General features: G+C 41.1%; 1 protein-coding gene across 4 annotated transcripts in view; it reads left to right on the top strand.

Annotated features, from left to right (window-relative positions):
• Positions 1-19,334, top strand: part of Wdhd1 (WD repeat and HMG-box DNA binding protein 1) — a 91,793-nt gene that overhangs the window by 2,492 nt on the left and 69,967 nt on the right. For 3 of the 4 annotated variants that reach the window (XM_045154829.1, XM_045154830.1, XM_045154828.1), the window contains exons 2-6: positions 5,209-5,320; positions 12,298-12,449; positions 15,268-15,379; positions 15,551-15,601; positions 17,161-17,256. In XM_045154829.1, the coding sequence (XP_045010764.1) occupies positions 5,209-5,320; positions 12,298-12,449; positions 15,268-15,379; positions 15,551-15,601; positions 17,161-17,256 (523 nt within the window). The remainder of the gene's footprint in view (positions 1-5,208; positions 5,321-12,297; positions 12,450-15,267; positions 15,380-15,550; positions 15,602-17,160; positions 17,257-19,334) is intronic. The other variant, XM_045154831.1, reaches the window with a different exon arrangement.

Here is a 19,334-nt window from a genome sequence, read left to right as displayed (position 1 = left end):
CTCTCCAGCCTTTTTCCCCTCCTTTTTGATATAGTAAAAAAAAAAATTTTTTTTTGTTTTTTCAAGGTAGGATCTCAGTCTAGCTCAGGCTGACCTGTAATTCACTATGTAGTCTCAGCTGGCATCCAACTCATGGTAATCCTCCTACCTCTGCCTCCCGAGTGCTAGGATTAAAGGCATGTGCCACCATGTCTGGCTTTACAGTAAAATTTTTGATTTGGCACCTAAACCGTTGAGAACAGGGAGAATTTTTTATTTTATTTTTTTAGTGGTAGAGAGATTGAGATAGGGTCTCACTCTAGCCCAGGCCGACCTGGAACTCACTTTGTAAAAGCCCAGAGGTCCTTCTACCCCAAGTGCTGGGATTACAAGCATATGCCACCATTCCTAATTGAAAAATGACATTTTCTTCTCAAAATTTAGTTGACAAAGAATTCTGTAAAGGAAAAAATTATGTGACTAAAGTCTAAAACAGTAAAAAGCAAATAAAAAGTTTTTAAAAATCTTTTTATTTTTTTGAGAAAAAAGTTTATTTTGGCTTATAGGAGAAAGGGGAAGTACCATCATGACAGAGGAAAAGGATGACATGAGCAGAGGATGGGCATCAACCCCTGGCAAACATAAGGTGGACAATAGCAACAAGGGAGTATGCCAAACACTGGCAAGGGGACACTGGTTATAATAACCATAAGACTGCCCCCAACAATATACTGCCTCCATCAGCTGGGAACCTGACATTCCGAACACCTAAGTTTATGGGGGACAGCTAAAACAAACCACCACATTCCGCCACTGTCCCCATAAACTGATAACCATCCATATATAAAAAGCAATGCATTCAGTACAATTTTAAAAGTCCCCATATTTTTTATCAATCCTTAATGATGTTCAAACATCCCCATGAATCCAAGACCTTTTAATTGAGCCATAATACAAAAAAATCCCCCCAAACTCATAATTACACAGAATAAACATTCATACTGCAAAAGATAGCACTGGGCATAGCAAAGAAATATTCAACCAATACAGGATTTAAACAAGGCAAACCTACTCTGTAACTCCATGTCTGATCATTCTAACCAGCAACAAGTCCCTGGAGTTCCAATTCCATGCCTCTCATCAAGGCTACTCACAATCCTGGAAAACTTCATCTGGGGCTGGCAGCTATCCTTGGCAGCCATCTCATGGCCCTGGCATCTTCACTGGGTCTCCACTGCAGCCCACGGCTCAAGCTCGTGGTTCCACTGGGTTTCCATGCAGGCATCCTGCAAACCTGCTACACATTGACCATGGCTGTCTCTAAAACACAAGACTGTGTTGCATATTTAATGACCCTCTCTTTCCTGCATTTCTTATACTCCACAATACCAGGTAGAGTGCCAATTTGTTAATCCAGGGGGCTAAACAGCAGACTTTGGAAAACAGGACACTCCTTGAGCACTCTGGCCCTTTCAAAAGAGTCTACATTCTTCCTGTTGCCCCAGTGCAGGTCAGCTGGCCAATCTCAAAGGTTGTAATTGTTCAAATAATTGCAGCTGAACAGACAGAAACCTCAGCCCAAAGATTTCACAAGTTCTCAGGACATGGCATAACAATAAGCCTCGCACACAAACTGCTTGTAGCTCAGTTCAGGCAAAGCTCTTTCTCACCCTCATAAGCCAAAGCTCACAGTCCATAGTTCTTACTACATTCAGGTCTTTCAACTATGTCCAAAAAACAGTCCATCAAACTGCACTTATAGCACTGCAAGGCATTTCTTAGGCCAAGGTTTCAATTCAAATCCTTCCACACTCGTCTTGAAAATCAGCTCCAAAAGGCCAAAGCCACACAGTAAGGTGTCTAACAGCAACCCCACTCCTTGGTACCACTTTAGTGTTGCAGTCAGGTTTGCATTGCTGACAGAAGTCACCTGACCAAGAGCAGCTTTTGGGGGGAGTGGGGGGAAGGTTTATTTTGGCTTATAGGCTTGAAGGGAAGCTCCACCATGAGAGGGGGAAGTGATGGCATGAGCAGAGGGTGGACATCATCCCCTTGGCCAACGTAAGGTGGACAATAGCAACAGGGTTGTGCCAAACTCTGGTAAGGGGGCACTAGTTATAATACCCATAAGCCCATCCCCAACAATACTGTGCCTCCAGGTAGCATTAATTCCCAAATCTCTATCAGCTGGGAACCTAGTATTCAGAACACCTAAGTTTATGGGGGACACCTGAATCAAACCACCACACCATATTGTGGAGATATAATTTCTATAGCTCAGATTGATTTTCAAAATTATACTGAGTTTTAAATTAACTTTATGACCACAAATATACTCAATCAGTACTTCCTAAGTAGAACATTAAATTTAAAACATCTTTAAATTTACTGAAAAGAGAAATATTAATTTTTCAATAGCCATATGAGGTCTTCTGATTATATTTACTCAGTACATTCCTAAAAGCTTCAGAACAGCTTTGTACCTTCTTTAATTGCATGCTGAAAATATTAAGGTACTGGACCTATAATATAAATTACCAATAGTTATAAATAACTTTTCTTGGCTTTGTTACTCCTTTCTTTGGTGTGTTATTTTATTTATTTATTTATTTATTTTGTTTTTTTGGGGTAGGGTCTCACTCTGGTCCAGGCTGACCTGGAATTAACTCTGTAGTCTCAGGGTGGCCTTGAACTCATGGCGATCCTCCTACCTCTGCCTCCCGAGTGCTGGGATTAAAGGTGTGCACCACCACGCCTGGCAGATGTGATATTTTAAAGAGAACTATCTTTCTTAGTGTCTGATGCAGCTCCAGTTGATTTAGAATGCCCTGATTTCTTGGCCTACAGTATAGGTAGTACCACCATCATTTTCTGTGAAGGCTTCACTGAAGGTGGAATTTCCTGTGAAGGCTTCATCTTGCAAGTGGAAGACTCTGTTTTTCTTATATTCTTTGCACTAGAAGCAATACTTCCTGGTGGGTGAAAAACATCTGTCAGGAAACACCATCCAACTTGGAAAATATCTTGTGACTCGTATCTACACCAATAATTAAATGCTCTATTCTAGCCATCCAAGATAATATGAACCTGGTCTCCTCTAACAGCTCCAACTGTAGCAGGTATATCATTCCAGGACTTTTTTTGGTCAACAGCTTCAATCTTCATCCCAACTTTAAAATTATTTATGGGTGGTTTTGTTGGTTCCTTCTTGAAGAGCTTGGTGGGTGCAAGTTCGGATGCAGTCAGTGTCCATGAAAGAAACACTGGCCAAGATGAGATACTCATCTGGAACCCTGCGCCAGGCCCGCGCCACTCTCCGCCGAAGCGTCCTCCGGGCCGACGTTCCGAATAGTCACCACGCCGGTCACCGGATGCAGAGGGGACACGGGCTGGCATGATCCAGAAGTCTGCCGAGTCACCTTGGTGTGCCTACAGCCCTGCGGCCACGCGGCAGGCGAGATGGCGAAGGGGCTTCGGAAGGACGCGGGGCCCACGGAGAGCGCCTTAAAAAATCTTAATTGATTATGGCCAGCATGTAGAGAAAGTAGGTCCTTTGGTGTTGGTAAATTTTGTGTATTTAACATCAGTTTGCTAAAAAAAAGTTCTGCTTGGGCTGGAGAGATGTCTTAGCAGTTGAAGAGCTTGCCTGCAAAGCCAAATGACCCAAGTTTGATTCCCCCGGACCCTCGTAAGCTAGATGCACATGGTGGTGCATACATCTGGAATTTGTTTGCAATGGCTGGAGACCCTGGCGTGCCATTTTCTTTCTTCCTCTCTCTCTTTCTCTCTCAAATAAATTTAAAAAAATTAAAAATGAGGAAAATTACTTTGGAACAACTGAAAATTTTAAAGTGTTGTACTATCTAATGCTGGTTGCTAGTCACGTGCAGTTAATTATGTTTAAATAAGTTAAAGTTAGAACTGATTATTCAGTAACAGCACCTGAGGTTTTCCTCTGGTTTCCAAATGCACACTTTTTTTTTTTAAAGGGAAGAATCGTGGGGGAGTCAGGCATGGTGGCACCACCTGTAATCTTAGCACTTGAGAGGTAGTTTCAGGAGAATCTGTTGTTCAAGGATAGCCTGTGCTTTATAGTGAGTTTGAGGCTAGCCTGGGCTGCATGAGATCCTATCTCAATAAACCAAATAAAGAAAGGATTGTGAGATACTTCCTAGCATATGGGAGTCCTTGAATTTGATGCCTACCTTAAAAAAAATTGGCAAAAGGGAGATGAGTTTACACTGGTCATTTCTCAGTTTGACCATATGTTAAAGTGAGAATTCTGTTTGTTGCATTCATTTATACTACTAAGACATGTGTGTTTACTCTGTTGAGTCTGCCAAACCCATTCCAGCCAAGTTTTGTGGAAGTAATGCTAATATGTTTACAGTAAAAGTTCTGGCATAGATAGTGAATTATGTGCATAGACCAGTATTCTGGGCCAACTGAGACCAGTGGTGGTGCTGTCTAATTCAGATAGAAGTGGGTCCAAGCTCCTTGCTCTGATCTTAGGTTTAATCAAATGACCCCAGTCTTTATTTCCTTTTCATTTCCTGAATTGCCCACGCCAAGTAAAGTTCCAATGCACACTCTTCCATTATAACTAAGAAATAATTTTATGTCAAGAAAGAACATTAAATTATCTTCATTTTAGGAAGCTATCACTCTTTGTTACTGAAGTTTAATTAAAAGAATGAGGAGAAACTATTGGCTAGTATTTTTTATTTATTCATTTATTTATTTATTTATTTATTTGAGAGCAACAGACACAGAAAGAAAGACAGAGGGAGAGAGAGAGAGAATGGGCGTGCCAGGGCTTCCAGCCTCTGCAAACGAACTCCAGACGTGTGCGCCCCCTTGTGCATCTGGCTAACGTGGGACCTGGGGAACCGAGCCTCGAACCGGGGTCCTTAGGCTTCACAGGAAAGCGCTTAACCACTAAGCCATCTCTCCAGCCCTTGGCTAGTATTTTTATTTTGTTTAAAAACCTATACAGGAGCCGGGTGGTGGCACACACCTTTAATCCCAGTACTTGGGAGGCAGAGGTAGGAGGATTGCTGTGAGTTCAAGGCCACCCTGAGACTCCATAGTGAATTCCAGGTCAGCCTGGGCTAGAGCGAGACCCTACCTTGAAAAAGAAGGAAAGAAAGAAAAATCTATACAGGTTGCATTTCAAAAAATATTACTGAAGCTGAGTGACTTTTTAATGTGTATCTGTTTCCTTCACAGTTGTATTGTGACTTGTGGAAGTGATGGTGACGTGAGGATTTGGGAAGACTTGGATGATGATGATCCTAAGTCCATTAATGTTGGAGAAAAGGCTTATTCATGTGCTTTGAAGGTAGTAGCAACAGTTATATCAGTTGATGTGAAATGATACTGGCATGTGATTTGTATGCTTGCAAGAAAAAAAAATTTTATTATATATATTTTTTATTGACAATTTCTATACTTACAACAAACCATGGTATTACCCTCCCCTCCCCGACTTTCTCCTTCATAGCTCTGCTCTCTGTCATATCCTCTCCCTCTGTCCATTAGACTCTCTTTTAATTTGATGTCATCATCTTTTTCTCCTATTATGAGGGTCTTGTGTGGGTATTGCTAGGCACTGTGAGGTCTTGGATATTAAAGCCAAATTCTGTCTGGACAGTTATATGTAGGGATTGGTACCCTTCTTTTGGCTTTTACATTCTTTCTGCCACCTCTTCCGCAGTGGACCCTGAGCCTTGGAGGGTGTGAGATGTTTCAGTGCTGGACACTCCTCCGTCTCTTCTTCTCAGCACTCTGTTGCCTTTTGGATCATCCCAGTGGTCATCACCATCTGAAAAAAGAAGCTTCTCTAACCAGAAGTGAGAGTAACATAAATATATGAGTATGAACATTAAGTGTAGTGATTTCAGGGCAATATGGTGAGAGTAATATATGCATTTATCCAGACAAGAGTAGGCTTTATACCCCTAAGGCTCATGACCTCTCCTGATTAGGTTTTCAGTACCAGGCACATATTCCCCCCCATACAATGGGACTTCAGTCCAATTAGAGAAACAAAGAAAATTTTTTTATAGATTTTGTTTATTTTGAGGTAGGGTTTCACTCTAGCCCAGGCTGACGTGAAACTCACTCTGTAGTTCCAAGCTGGCCTTGAACTCACAGTGATTCTCCTATCTCTACCTTGCAAGGGCTGGAATTAAAGGTGTGTGTCACCACACCCAGTCTTTTCACTTTTTGAGGTAGGGTCTCTCTAGTCCAGGCTGACCTGGAATTCATTATGTAGTCTCAGGCTGCTGTTGAACTCACAGTGATCCTCCTACTTCTCCCTCCTGAGTGCTGGGATTAAAGGTGTGTGCCACCATGCCTGGCTCTCATTTCACTTTTTTGAGGTAGGGTCTCTTTCAGAACTCACTATATAATCAAGACTGTCTTTGAATTTATAATCCTCCTGCTTCTGCTTCTTGGATACTAGGATTATAGGCACCCAAGCTAGATGTTTCTTTTTGTTTGTTTTTCTTGTGAAATAATATTCATGATATATAAAAGTGCCATAACTTATTAAGAACTTTTAAAGTAAAATATGAAAGGTTGGGCTAAAGAGATATCTTTTTTTTTTTTATTTTAAAAATATTTTTATTATTGCAAGTCCCAAACACAACAGAAAATAATGTAGATTCCCAATTCTCTCCATTTCTACAGGTCACAATTACTCTCTATATCTATCCTCCCTAAAGAGATATCTTAACAGTTAAGGTGTTTGCCTATGAAGCCTAAGGTTCACTTCCCCAGTACCTACGTAAACCAGATGCACAAGGTGGCATATGCATCTGGAGATCATTTGCACTGGCTAGAGGCACTGGTGTACCCATTCTCTATGTGCCCCCCTCAAATAAATAAATAAATAAATGGAACAAAATTTTTCAAAAAATGTGAAAGGTTTATTAAAGTTGATTATTGGATATTAATGAAAATATACAAGAAAATTATACTTTTAAGAAAAGTTTAGGAGGCTAGAAAGATTGCTCAGTGATTAAAGGCATTGCTTGCAAAGCCTGATGACCCAGATTTGATTCCTCCATACCCACAGAAAGCGACAGAGTGGGGCGTCCATCTGCAGTTTTGTCTACAGTAGCAGGAGGCCTGGCTGGGCTCATATTCATAGTCTATCTGTCTCGGCTTCTTTCATAATCTTTCCCTCTCAAATAAATAAGTGAAATATTAAGAGAGAGAGAAAGAAAAGTTTAGATACTCCCTTTTTACCTATAATGGGTCACTCTGGCATTTTTTGCTTATTGCTGTGGTTTAAATATGCACCTACCCCCCAGAACAAAGCCTGTATTGAGAACTTCATCTTCCAAGCAGTAGAATTGAGAAGTAGGCCTAATAAGAGACCATTAGTCCATGAGGACTTGCCATCAGGAACAGTGTTGCAGTCAGCTCCTTGTTGCTGGGATGAGCATCCAACCAGACACAGTTTTTGGAAGGAACGGGTTTACTTCAGGCTTCAAGAGTCCAGGGGAACATGATCAAAGGTGGAAAAAGGCTCCCATTCATAGGTCCAAGTAGAGAGACCACCAACAACCAACACCACAAATAAGCATGAACTGCCAGAGCTCAAACTGCCTTTGGGCTGGAATTCTAACCTGCCCCACAAACACACCTTAGGACTAGATGCTAAGATCCGCACCCCCCCCCCCAAGATATACCTCTTCCCCAGTAGCAAGCATCTGCCTGCTAAGGGCTCAAGAAGGAAGTTTAATAAAAAAAGACTGAATCCATGGGGCCATATATTCAAACTGTCACATTCAAACTACCACTCATGGGTTAATGTCATTATTATGAGAGTGGGTTTGTTTTGTAGGAGTGAATTCATTGTATTTCTTTGCTTTTCAGCCATAGCAAGAAGGTCCTCACCAGATGCCAGTCTCTTGATTGTGAGCTTTAGCACTATACAAAAACAAGGTCTCAGGAGGCTGGAGAGATGGCTTAGCTGTTAAGGCGTTTGCCTGCAAAGCCTAAGGATCTAATTTTGATTCCCCAGTACTTGTACACAAGGTGGTGCATGTGTCGAGTGTTCATTTGCAGTGGCTAGGGGCCCTGGCACACCCATTCTCTCTCTGTCTCTCTATCTGACTTTTCTCTCTCTAATAAAATATATTTTTTTATTTATTTACAAGAAGAGGGAGGGAGAGAGAAAGAGAATGAGTGGACTAGGGCTTCCTGCTGCTGCAGATGAGCTCCAGATACATATGCCACCTTGTCTATCTGGCTTTACGTGGATATTAGGGAATCAAATGCAGGCCATTAGGCTTTACAAGCAAGCACCTTAACTGCTGAGTCATCTTTCTAGTTATATATGTATATATGTATGTATATATATATATATATATATTTTTTTTTTTTTTCTTGAGGTAGGGTCTTGATCTAGCCCAAACTGACCTGGAGTTCACTATGTATGTAGTCTCAGGGTGGCCTCAAACTTAGAGCAATCCTCCTGCTTCCACCTCCCAAGTGCTGGGATTAAAGGTGTGTGCCACCATGCCCAACTATATTCTCTTTAAAATGATCACATACAATGGAAAATACATTCCCAGAAGAAAAAAATACAAATGGCCAGCATGTGTTAACTATAAGCTAACTCTCACTAATAAACATATACAAATCAAACTATTAAGTTTTTTTTTCCCAGTAAGATTGGTACTGATGAGAAATATTGCTAATCTTAGTAATAAATGTGGGAAAATCACAAAGTGGAAAACTTTAGGGAGCAAATGGCCAGCATGTATTAACTATAAACTAACTTTCACTAGTAAATATATACAAATCAAACTATTAAGTTTTTTTTCCCTTTAAGATTGGTACTGATGAGAAATATTGCTAATCCTAGTAATAGTGTGGGAAAATCACAAAGTGGAAAACTTTAGGGAGCAAGTTGAAGTTCGAGTTGTGTCTGAGGAAGAATGCTATGAGTTTGAAGCCAGCCAGAGCTATCTAGTATGATCCAGGCCCTATCTTAGACAAATAAACACTCCCCCACCAAAAAAAAAAAAGAGCAGTTTGATACTCTATATCAAAATTAGGGGGCATGGGGCTTACACGCCTTTAGTCCCAGTACTTGGGAGGCAGAGGTAGGAGAATATCCATGAGTTCGAGGCCTCTCTGAGACTACATAGTGAATTCCAGGTTAGCCTGGGCTAGAGTGAGACCCTACTTGGAAAAGAAGAAGAAGACTGGCTCTTCCCAAAGCTCTGAGGGAGAATCTGTTCCTTGCCTAACTTTTAGTTGGTGATGGTCCTCCACATTCCTTGGCTTGCAAACATAGCTTTCCATCCCTGCAGTGGATTTTGCTCTCAGACTTCATCCTACTGGTGACGCCTTTCCTTATTGAAACTGTTTTCTCAGAACAGCTCTCTTGAGTCTTCTCATTTTTTTTTTCCCTTGGGTTTTCAAGGTACAGTCTCACTCTAGCCCAGGCTGACCTGAAATTCACTATGTAGTCACAGGGTGGCCTTGAACTCATGGAAGTTCTATCTCTGCCTCCAAGTGCTGGGATTAAAGGCATGTGCCACCACGCCTGGCTCAGTCTTCTTATTTTGATGACATTTGTGGTCTGTGAAAATTTTACTTAACTGTGTTTCTTACCATAAGTAAGATTGGTTGGTAGAGGTAGAATTAAGTTTTCTAAAGCAGTCAAGCAGCTGTGGCTGACCTGGAATAAACTCTGTAGTCCCAGGCTGGCCTCAAACTCATTGTGGTCCTCCTCCTTCTCCCTCCAAAGTGCTGGAATTAAAGGTGTGCACCACCATGCCCAGCTTGGCCTCCCTCCACCCAATTTTTTTTTTTTTTTTTTTTTGTGGAAAAAAGAGGTTTATTTTGGCCTACAGGCTCAAGGGGAAGCTCCATGATGGCAGGGGAAAAGACAGCATGAGCAGAGAGTGGACATCACCCCTAGCCAACATAAGGTGGACCACAGCAACAGGAGAGTGTGCCAAACACTGGCATGGGGAAACTGGCTATGACCCCTAAGCCCACCCCCAACAATACACCGCCTCCAGGAGGCTTTAATTTCCAATTGCCATCAGCTAGGGAACCTAACCTCGAGAACACCTAAGTTTATGGGGGACACCTGAATCTTAACCACATTCCACCTCTGGCCCCCATAAACTGTTAACCATCCATGATATAAAATGTAATGCATTCAGTCTATTTTCAGAAGTCCCCATAGTTTTTACCAATCCTATTGATATTCATACATCCCCATAATCCAAGGTCTTTTAACTGAGCCATAATACCAAAAAAAACTAACCTTAAAAAACCTATAATGGCACAGAATAAACATTCTCACTGCAAAAGATGGCATTGGGCATAGCAAAGAAATATTCAACCAAAGCAAGATTTAAAACAACCAGGGAAAACATCAAACTCTGTACCTTCAAGTCCAACAACTCTAGCCAGTGACAAATCCTGATAGTTCTAACCAGCAATAAGTCTCCATTCTAATTCTGCCCCTCCAGCTAGGTTACTCACAGTCCTGGAAAACTGCATCAGGACCAGCAGCTCCTTGGCAGCCATCTTATGGTCCCAGCATCTCCACTGAGTTTCCACTGCAATCCATGGTTCATCCTCATGGTCCCAGTGGGTCTCTGTGCAGGCATCCAGCAAACCTGCTTCACACTGACCATGGCCATTTTCAAAACACAAGACTGTGTTGCAAACTCAGTGACCCTCTCTTTCCTGCATTTCTTGCCTCCACAATACCAGGTAGGGGTGCCAGTTTGTTAATCTATGGGGGAATAAAGCAGACTTTGAAGAACAGAACAGTCCTTGAGCACTCAGGCCCCTTCAAAAAAGTCTACATTGTTTCTGTTGCCTCAGTGCAGGTCAGCTGGCCCAATCTCAAAAAGGTTGTAATCTCTTAATTGCCACTGAATGGGCAGCAGTTCACCCATTGATGTGTGTGTGTGTGTGTGTGTGTGTGTGTGTGTGTGTGTGTATGTCATATCCCTCTGCTCACACAGCAGTTCATTTCTATACAAAGCAACCTCTCACAAGTTCTCAGGACTAGGGCATAACAGCACGCTTCTCACACAAACTGCTAGCCCAGTCCAAGCAGAGCTCTTTCTCACCCTCATAAGCCATACCTCACAGTCCATAGTTCTTACTGCATACAGGTCTTTCAACTCTGACCAGAATAGCCTATCAAGCTGTACTTACAGCACTGCAAGGCATCTCTTAGGCCGAGGTTTCAAATCCTTCCACATTCCTCTTGAAAATCAGCTCCAAAAGGCCAAAACCACACAGTCAGGTGTCTAGCAGCAACCCCACTCCTGGTACCACTTTACTGTTGCAGTCAGGTTCTCATTGCTGGTAGAAATCACCCAACCAAGAGCAGCTTGTGGGGAAAAAGAGGTATATTTTGGCTTACAGGCTCGAGGGGAAGCTCCATGATGGCAGGGAAAAACAATGGCATGAGCCGAGGGTGGACATCACCCCCTGGCCAACATAAGGTATGCCCTAAAAAAATTTTTTTAATTTTATTTTTTTATTTTTATTTTTTTTGGTTTTTCGAGGTAGGGTCTCACTCTGGCTCAGGCTGACCTGGAATTCACTATGTAGTCTCAGGGTGGCCTCAAACTCTCGGAGATCCTCCTACCTCTGCCTCCCAAGTGCTGGGATTAAAGGCGTGTGCCACCACACCCGGCAATTTTTGTTTATTTGTAAGCAGGAAGAAATGGAATAAGTTTGTTTTATTTATTTATTTAAGAGAGACAGACAAACAGAGAGAATGGACACGTCAGGGCCTCCAGCCACAGCAAATGAACTCCAGACACATGTGCGACCTGTGCATCTGGCTTACTTAGGTCCAGCAGAATGGAACCTGGGTCCTTTGGCTTTGCAGTCACACACCTTAACCGCTAAGCCATCTCTCCTGTCTGCCTTTGTGTTTTTGATGGGATTTTCTGTTTTTAGAGAGAGAGAATTTGCATATCAGGATCTTAGCCACTGCAGTTGAACACCAGATGCTTGCACCACCTGATGTGCATTTGCCACCTTGTGCTTGCATCGCCTTTGTGAGTCTGGCTTTCCTGGGATGTGGAGAGTGATCAAACATGGGTCCTTAGGCTTCGCAGGCAAGCACCTTAACCACTAAGCCATCTCTCCAGCCTAGGGATTTTTTTTACTATGGCTATACTATCAACTGATTTGGAATTAAAATACCACTGTGTATTACCTTTATTTTTAATAATTTTTTTATTTAGAGAATAATGTATTATTTTCTATAATCAAGCTCATGTAGATAAGAACTTACTATTTTTCTTTTAGAATGGAAAATTGGTCACTGCAGTTTCTAACAATACTGTTCAAGTCCACACGTTTCCTGACGGAGTTCCAGATGGCATATTGACACGCTTCACTACAAATGCAAACCATGTGGTCTTTAGTCCAGATGGTGCTAACGTTGCTGCTGGGTCAAGGTAAAGCTGTGATAGCAGAAAAAGAAGTAGAAGAAGGCAGAAACCTCACTCATTGTCCATTTATTTTCATTTGTTGTCATACCTAGTAAAAGTTTTTGAGGATAAGCTTCTAATTTTTTATGAATTACAATATATTGCTTTATAATCTTTTCAGTAAGTGCTGAAAAAAAATTGGAGAAATGTGATAGCGTGGTATAAATTTTAAAACTTGCCCTGGGTCAAGCCTACGCCCAGGACTTTCATAGAACCCCTTGACACTTGGGTTTTTAGAAGAGAAGAAACTTGAATTGGTGAAGTTCCTGAGGGGCAGTGAAGTCCTTAGTCCTCTTTCTTAGTGCAGTGTGTCCAAACAAGCCATTTAGGAACTACTTTGCATCTTAACCTAATTGGGAATCTTACCTTGTGTTTTAACTTTCATGTTGCACAGAATGATAAGGCAAATCATGAAATGTGAGTGGCAGGTTTTGCAAGTTGCTATAAAGAAATTATAGCATTCATTCCTTTAAAGCTCCATCATGGCAGGGGGAAACAATGGCATGAGTAGGGGTTAGATACCACCCCCTGGCCAGCATAAGGTGGGCAACAGCAACAGGAGAGTGTGCCAAACACTGGCAAGGGGACACTGGCTGTAACACTCATAATCCCGCCCCCCAACAATACACTGCCTCCAGGAGGCCTTAATTCCCAAATCTCCATCAGCTGGGAACCTAGCATTCAGAACACTGAAGTTTACACCTGAATCAAACCACCATATTCCTCTCCTTGCCCCCATAAATTGATAACCATCCATGATGTAAAATGCAGTACATTCAGTCCAGCTTTAAAAGTCCCCAATTTTTGGGGGGGGGTTGGTTCGATGTAGGGTCTCGCTCTAGCCCAGGCTGACCTCTTATTCACTCAGTAGTCTAAGGGTAGCCTCCAACTCACGGTGGTCCACCTGCCTCTGCCTCCCAAGTGCTGGGATTAAAGGTGTGCACCACCACGCCCTGCAAAAGTCTCCCTCTCTCTCTCTCTCTCTCTCTCTCTCTCTCTCTTTTTGGTTTTTTGAGGTAGGGTCTCATTCTGGCCCAGACTGACCTGGAATTCACTATGGAGTTTCAGGGTGGCCTTATCAATCCTCATGATGTTTAAACATCCCCGTAATCCAAGGTCTTTTAACTGAGCCATAATACCAAAACATCCCCAAAAGATGTATAGTGGCACAAACATTGACACTGCAAAAGATAACATTGGGTATAACAAAGAAATATTCAACAAATGCAAATTTTAAACAGGGCAATCATCAAACTCTGTCTTTCCAAGTCTACCAGCTAATAGCCAGTGGCAAGTCTCCCAGTCCAATAATTCTAACCAGCAACAATTTTCTGGAGTTCCAATTCCACCCTTCCAGCTAGGCTACTCAAAGTCCTAGAAAACTTCTTCGGAGCCAGCAGCTTTCCTTAGCAGCCATCTTGTGGTCCCAGCATCTCCCCTGGGTCTCCACTGCAACACATGGTCAATCTTCACAGCTCCATAGGGTTTATGCAGGCATCAAGCAAACCTGTATCACATTGCCCATGGCTTTTCCAAAACACAAGACAGTGTTGCAAATTCAGTGACCCTCTCCTTCCTGCATTTCTTTTTTTTGGGGGGGGGGGTTGTTTTGTTTTTTTTGAGGTAGGGTCTTACTCTAGCCCAGGCTGACCTGAAATTCACTTGGCATTCTCAGGGTAGTTTCGAACTTACTGCAATCCTCCTACCTCTGCCTCCTAAGTGCTGGGATTAAAAGCGTGCGCCACCACACCCAACTTCCCTGTGTTTCTTATACTCCATAATACCAAGTATGATGCCAATTTGTTATTCCATGGGGTCACAAAACAGACTTTGAAGAACAGGATACTCACTGAGTATTTAGGCTTCTTCAAAAGAGTCTACATTCTTCCTGTTGCCTCAGTGCAGGTCAGCTGGCCAATTTCAAAGGTTGTAATCTCTCATAATTGTAGCTGAACAGGTAGAAGTTTTAGCCCAAAGATTTCTTTCTGTGCCATATCTCTCTGCTTACACCAGTCCATTTCTATGCAAAGCAACCCTGCACAACTTCTTAGGACACAGGCATAACAGCAAGCCTCTTACACAGACTGCTTCTAGCCCAGTCCAGGCAAAGCTCTTTCTCACCCTCACAAGCCAAACCTTATAGTCTATAGTTCTTACTGCTTTCAGGTCTTTCAACTCTGACCAGAATAGTCCATCAAGCTGTACATACAGCTGTGCAAAGTATCTTTTAGGCCAGGGTTTCAAATCCTTCCACATTCCTCTTGAAAACCAGCTACAAAAGGCAAAGCCACACAGTCAGGTGTCTAGCAGCAATCCCACTCCTTTGGTCCAAACTTTACTATTGCAGTAACGTTCACATTGCTGGCAGAAATCACCTGACCAAGAGCAGCTTTTGGGAAAAAGGGTTTATTTTGGCTTATGGACTCAAGGGGAAGCTCCTTGTTGGCAAGGGAAAACGATGGCATGAGCAGAGGGTGGACATAACCCCCTGGCCAACATAGGGTTATTTATTTATTTGAGAAGCAAGAGAAAGACAGCAAGTGTATGGATATGCCAGGGCCACCTGCCACTGCAAATGAACTCCAGATTTATGCATCACTTTGTGTGTCTGTTTATGTGGGTACTGGGGAATTGAACCTAGGCCATCAGGTTTTATAAGCAGTTGCCTTTAACTGCTGAACCATCTCTCCAGCCCCCACTTATGGTTTTGAAGTACTTGAGCCATAGCTTTTGGGAGAGCTTTTGCATTGGCCTTTATTCATGTGGCTATTCCTATTGTTCACAGTGATTTTCTCATCAAGATTGTGGAAGTGATGGATAACAGCCAACAGAAAACATTTCGAGGACATGATGCCCCTGTTTTAAGTCTTTCTTTTGATCCTCAGAATATCTTTTTGGTAATTGCTTTTTTTCTTCTCTTTATGAGTTTCCTGAGTGTGTTTAAAACTGAGAAAATCGGCAGAAAATTTCACCCCATTGGTAAAAGGTTATTTCTTTGAGTCAGTTGAACCAATTTTCTCGTGAAATTGTGGCTGTAATTATACAGAATGTATTGTTTATTCTCACAGGCATCTGCTAGTTGTGACGGATCTGTCAGAGTGTGGCACATTTCAGATCAGGTAAACTAGTAAATTTGAGTTCAAAGCATTTTGCCCATTTCTATCAGATAGTGGGTGTTATATATATTATTGGGTCAAAATAGCCATATTTCTTTATATAATCTGAATAGCAGATGATTCTAGAACAATCTCATGCAAAAGTATGTTGAAAACTAATTGTTTTTACGCCTGGTCACAAGGGGAGCTGTAGATTCATATTTAACTTTTTGTTGTTTTTGTTGTTTTGAGGTAGGGTCTCACTCTTGTACAGGCTGACTGGGAATTCACTATGTAGTCTCACAGGGTGCCCTGGAACTCTCAGCGATCCTCCTACCTCTGCCTCTTGAGTACTTGGATTAAAGGCATGTGCCACCATGCCCGGCCTCATATTTTACTTTTAAGTTTTGTATATCAAAAGGGCAATTCTGACATATATTTAAAGGACAACTACCATGTGTTAGGCATGGTGTTAGATGTTGGTAAAAGAAGAGAAGCCACACTTGATTTGGATAGCTACATAGATAATTAACTCAACTGGGTATAACTTGTAAAGGCTATATGAAGAAAATGATCTCTAGACTGCCATGGGGAACAATTAAATCTTCCTAAAACATTGAGAGTTAATTTGGCATTTCTAGAGATGATGTGGCTGATGAGAAGAATAACCCTCGCAGATATCCCTTTGGAGCCACAGTTCCTTCCCCTCATTCCTTAACTACTTAGGTCTCATTCTGTACCTTACTATTTGATAGTAAATTTTTTTTCAATTTTTTTTGGTTTTGGTTTGAGGTAGGGCCTCACTCTAGCCCAGGCTGACGTGGAATTCACTATGTAGTCTCAGGGTGGCCTCAAACTCACTGCGATCCTCCTACCTCTCTCCTACCCAAGTGCTGGGATTAAAGGCATGCACTACCATGCCCAGCTTAAATTTTTTCAATATTTTGTTTATTTATTTGCAAGAGAGAGAGAAAAAGAGAGTGGTTATACCAGGGCCTCCTCACTGCAAGTGAATTCAAGATGGATGTACCACTTTGTGCATCTGGCTTTATGTGGATATTGAGGAATCAAACCTGGACCAACAGGCATTGCAAACAAGGGCTTTTTACTGCTGATCCATCTCCCCAGCCCCAACATTCTGTTTTATTTATTTATTTTTGAGGTCACCCTAGTCCAGGCTGACCTGGAATTCACTCTGTATTCTGAGGGTGGCCTCAAACTCATAGCAATCCTCTTATCTCTGCTTTTTGAGTGTTGGGATCAAAGGCCTGTACCACCATGCCCAGCTGTTTTATTTGTTTTTGATGCCATTAAATTAAAACAAAATTGAGGGTATTTTTGTTTGTATGTTTATTGAGTTTAGTGTTTGCTTACTATGCAGAAAATACTCTTTAAGATTTGTACTCTCTATATCACAAGAATTTAAGACAATATAGATTCATCAGGTATAATCAAGTGCACTAGATTCCTTTTATCTGAAACCTATCAAGTGGAAGGAACTACTAAATATCCAGTTCTGCATGTATGTGGGTGGAAATTTGATAAAGGGAAATACAATTTTCTTTCTTTCTTTCTTTAATTAGACCTGTGCTATGAGTTGGCCACTACTACAAAAATGCAGTGATGTGGTAAATGCAAAGTCCATCTGCAGACTTGCCTGGCAGCCTAAAAATGGGAAGGTAAATGATACTTTAAAACTTTTATGCTAACTTTTAATGTAAAAATAATTTTTATATTGTAATTTTAATTAGATTATATATTTTATAGTCATAAGACAAATAATACTGAAGTACAAATTCTTGAAGATTTTTTTGAAGCATACATTTTACATGAACTAATTTTATATATTTTTTAGCTCATTCTAAATGAAACAACTCTGAAACAGGCTTATGCGGAATGAAAAGGATTTGGAAGTTTTGATTAGAATAGATAACTCAGTATTACTTATAGGTATATATCATTCATATATATATATTATATATGTATGTATATATATAATATGACAGAATATGTATAACAGATTTATCATACCATGGTAGAAAATTGGAAATATCTTAAGTGTTCATTTAAATAAATTTTAGGAGCTGGGTGTGGTGGCACATGCCTTTAATCCCAGCACTTGGGAGGCAGAGGTAGGAGGATTGCTGTGAGATCAAGGCCACCCTGAGACTATATAGTGAATTCCAGGTCAGCCTGAGCTAAAGTGAGACTCTGCCTTGAAAAACAAAACAAAACAACAACAAAAAAATTTCGTATTCCTGAAGGTGAAATTCTCTCTAGGTGTTAGTTAGTATGTCTTTATGTTGTTATCCTACAGAATAATCTTTAGGATGCATTGCTAAATATAAACCATTAAGCTGTTTAATACTAGGTATAGACTAGTTACTGTTTATTAATAGAAAAATACATATATACTTAGATAGTTATAGAAATGCTTGAATATTCCCCTATAGTCTATGCTTACATTTTCAATTGAGTGGTAGAAGTAGGATTTAGGAAAGGAAATAAGTGTTTGTGTGTGTGTATTTTTGTGTTTTGTTTTCAAAGCATCAGTTAATTTAAAAATTTATAAAGTTATGTGCTAGAGATACGGCTCAGCAATTAAGATACTTGCCTGTGAAGCCTAAGGACTCCGGTTTAAATCCCCAGTACCCTTGTAAAGCCAAATGCTCAAGGTGGCTCATGCATCTGGAGTTTGTTTATTGCAGGGGCTAGAGGCTCTTCTGTGCCTATTCTTTCTCTCTCAAATAAATATTCAAAAAATTAATTAAGTTAATATAATTTTGCTATTTATTAACAAACTTTTTCTTATAGACATGGAAAAATATGCAGGCTTTTTTTTTTTTTGAGTTTTTGTGCTAAGCATGCATTTTGCCACTAAGCTATAACCCCAACTCTTTTTTTCTTGTTTTTGTTTTTTTTTTTTTTAGGTCTCAATTTTTATTAGCATTTTCCATGATTATAAAAAATATCCCATGGTAACACCCTCCCCCCAACTTTTCCCTTTGAAATTCCATTCTCCATCATATCCCCTCCCCATCTCAATCAGTCTCTCTTATTTTGATGTCATGATCTTTTCCTCCTCTTATGATGGTCTTGTGTAGGTAGTGTCAGGCACTGTGAGGTCATGGAAATCCAGGCCATTTTGTGTCTGGAGGAGCATGTTATAAGGAGTCCTACCCTTCCTTTGGCTCTTACATTCTTTCCACCATCTCTTCCACATTAGACCCTGAACCTTGGAAGGTGTGATCGAGATGTTACTTAGTACTCCAGTCACTTCTTTCCAGCACTATGATACCTTCTGAGTCATCCCAAGGTCACTGCCATCTGAAAAGAGAAGATTCTCTACCCAAAGTGAGAGTAGTGTTAATATAAGGGTATGAATATTAAGAGAAGTGCTTACTGGGCAGTTTGATAAGCATAGTATATACATTTTCCCAGACATCAGCAGATGTTATACCCCCAGGGCACATGACTTATCCCTGTTTTAAGTTTTCAGTATCAGGGATGTATTCCCCCCATGGAGTGGGCCTCCAGTCCAATTGGAGGGCAGTTGGTTTCCACCATGATAGACGTGCCACTATTGCATCTGTTGGCTCATTTGGCGTGGCTGACCAAATATAAGGCTTGCAGTGTCCACTGTTGAGTAACTAGTGGTATCTCTTTCTCCCATTGAACTACATGTAGAATGGCTTTTTCCAGCCTTCTGTCAGCTGGTCTACTTGGAGGAGGTATAACCCCAACTTAATATCCTGGT

The sequence above is a fragment of the Jaculus jaculus genome, chromosome 7 (genome assembly GCF_020740685.1).
Source record: "Jaculus jaculus isolate mJacJac1 chromosome 7, mJacJac1.mat.Y.cur, whole genome shotgun sequence".
In the NCBI taxonomy this organism is placed as follows: Eukaryota; Metazoa; Chordata; class Mammalia; order Rodentia; family Dipodidae; genus Jaculus; species Jaculus jaculus.
This window is presented reverse-complemented; position numbering and strand designations above follow the sequence as displayed.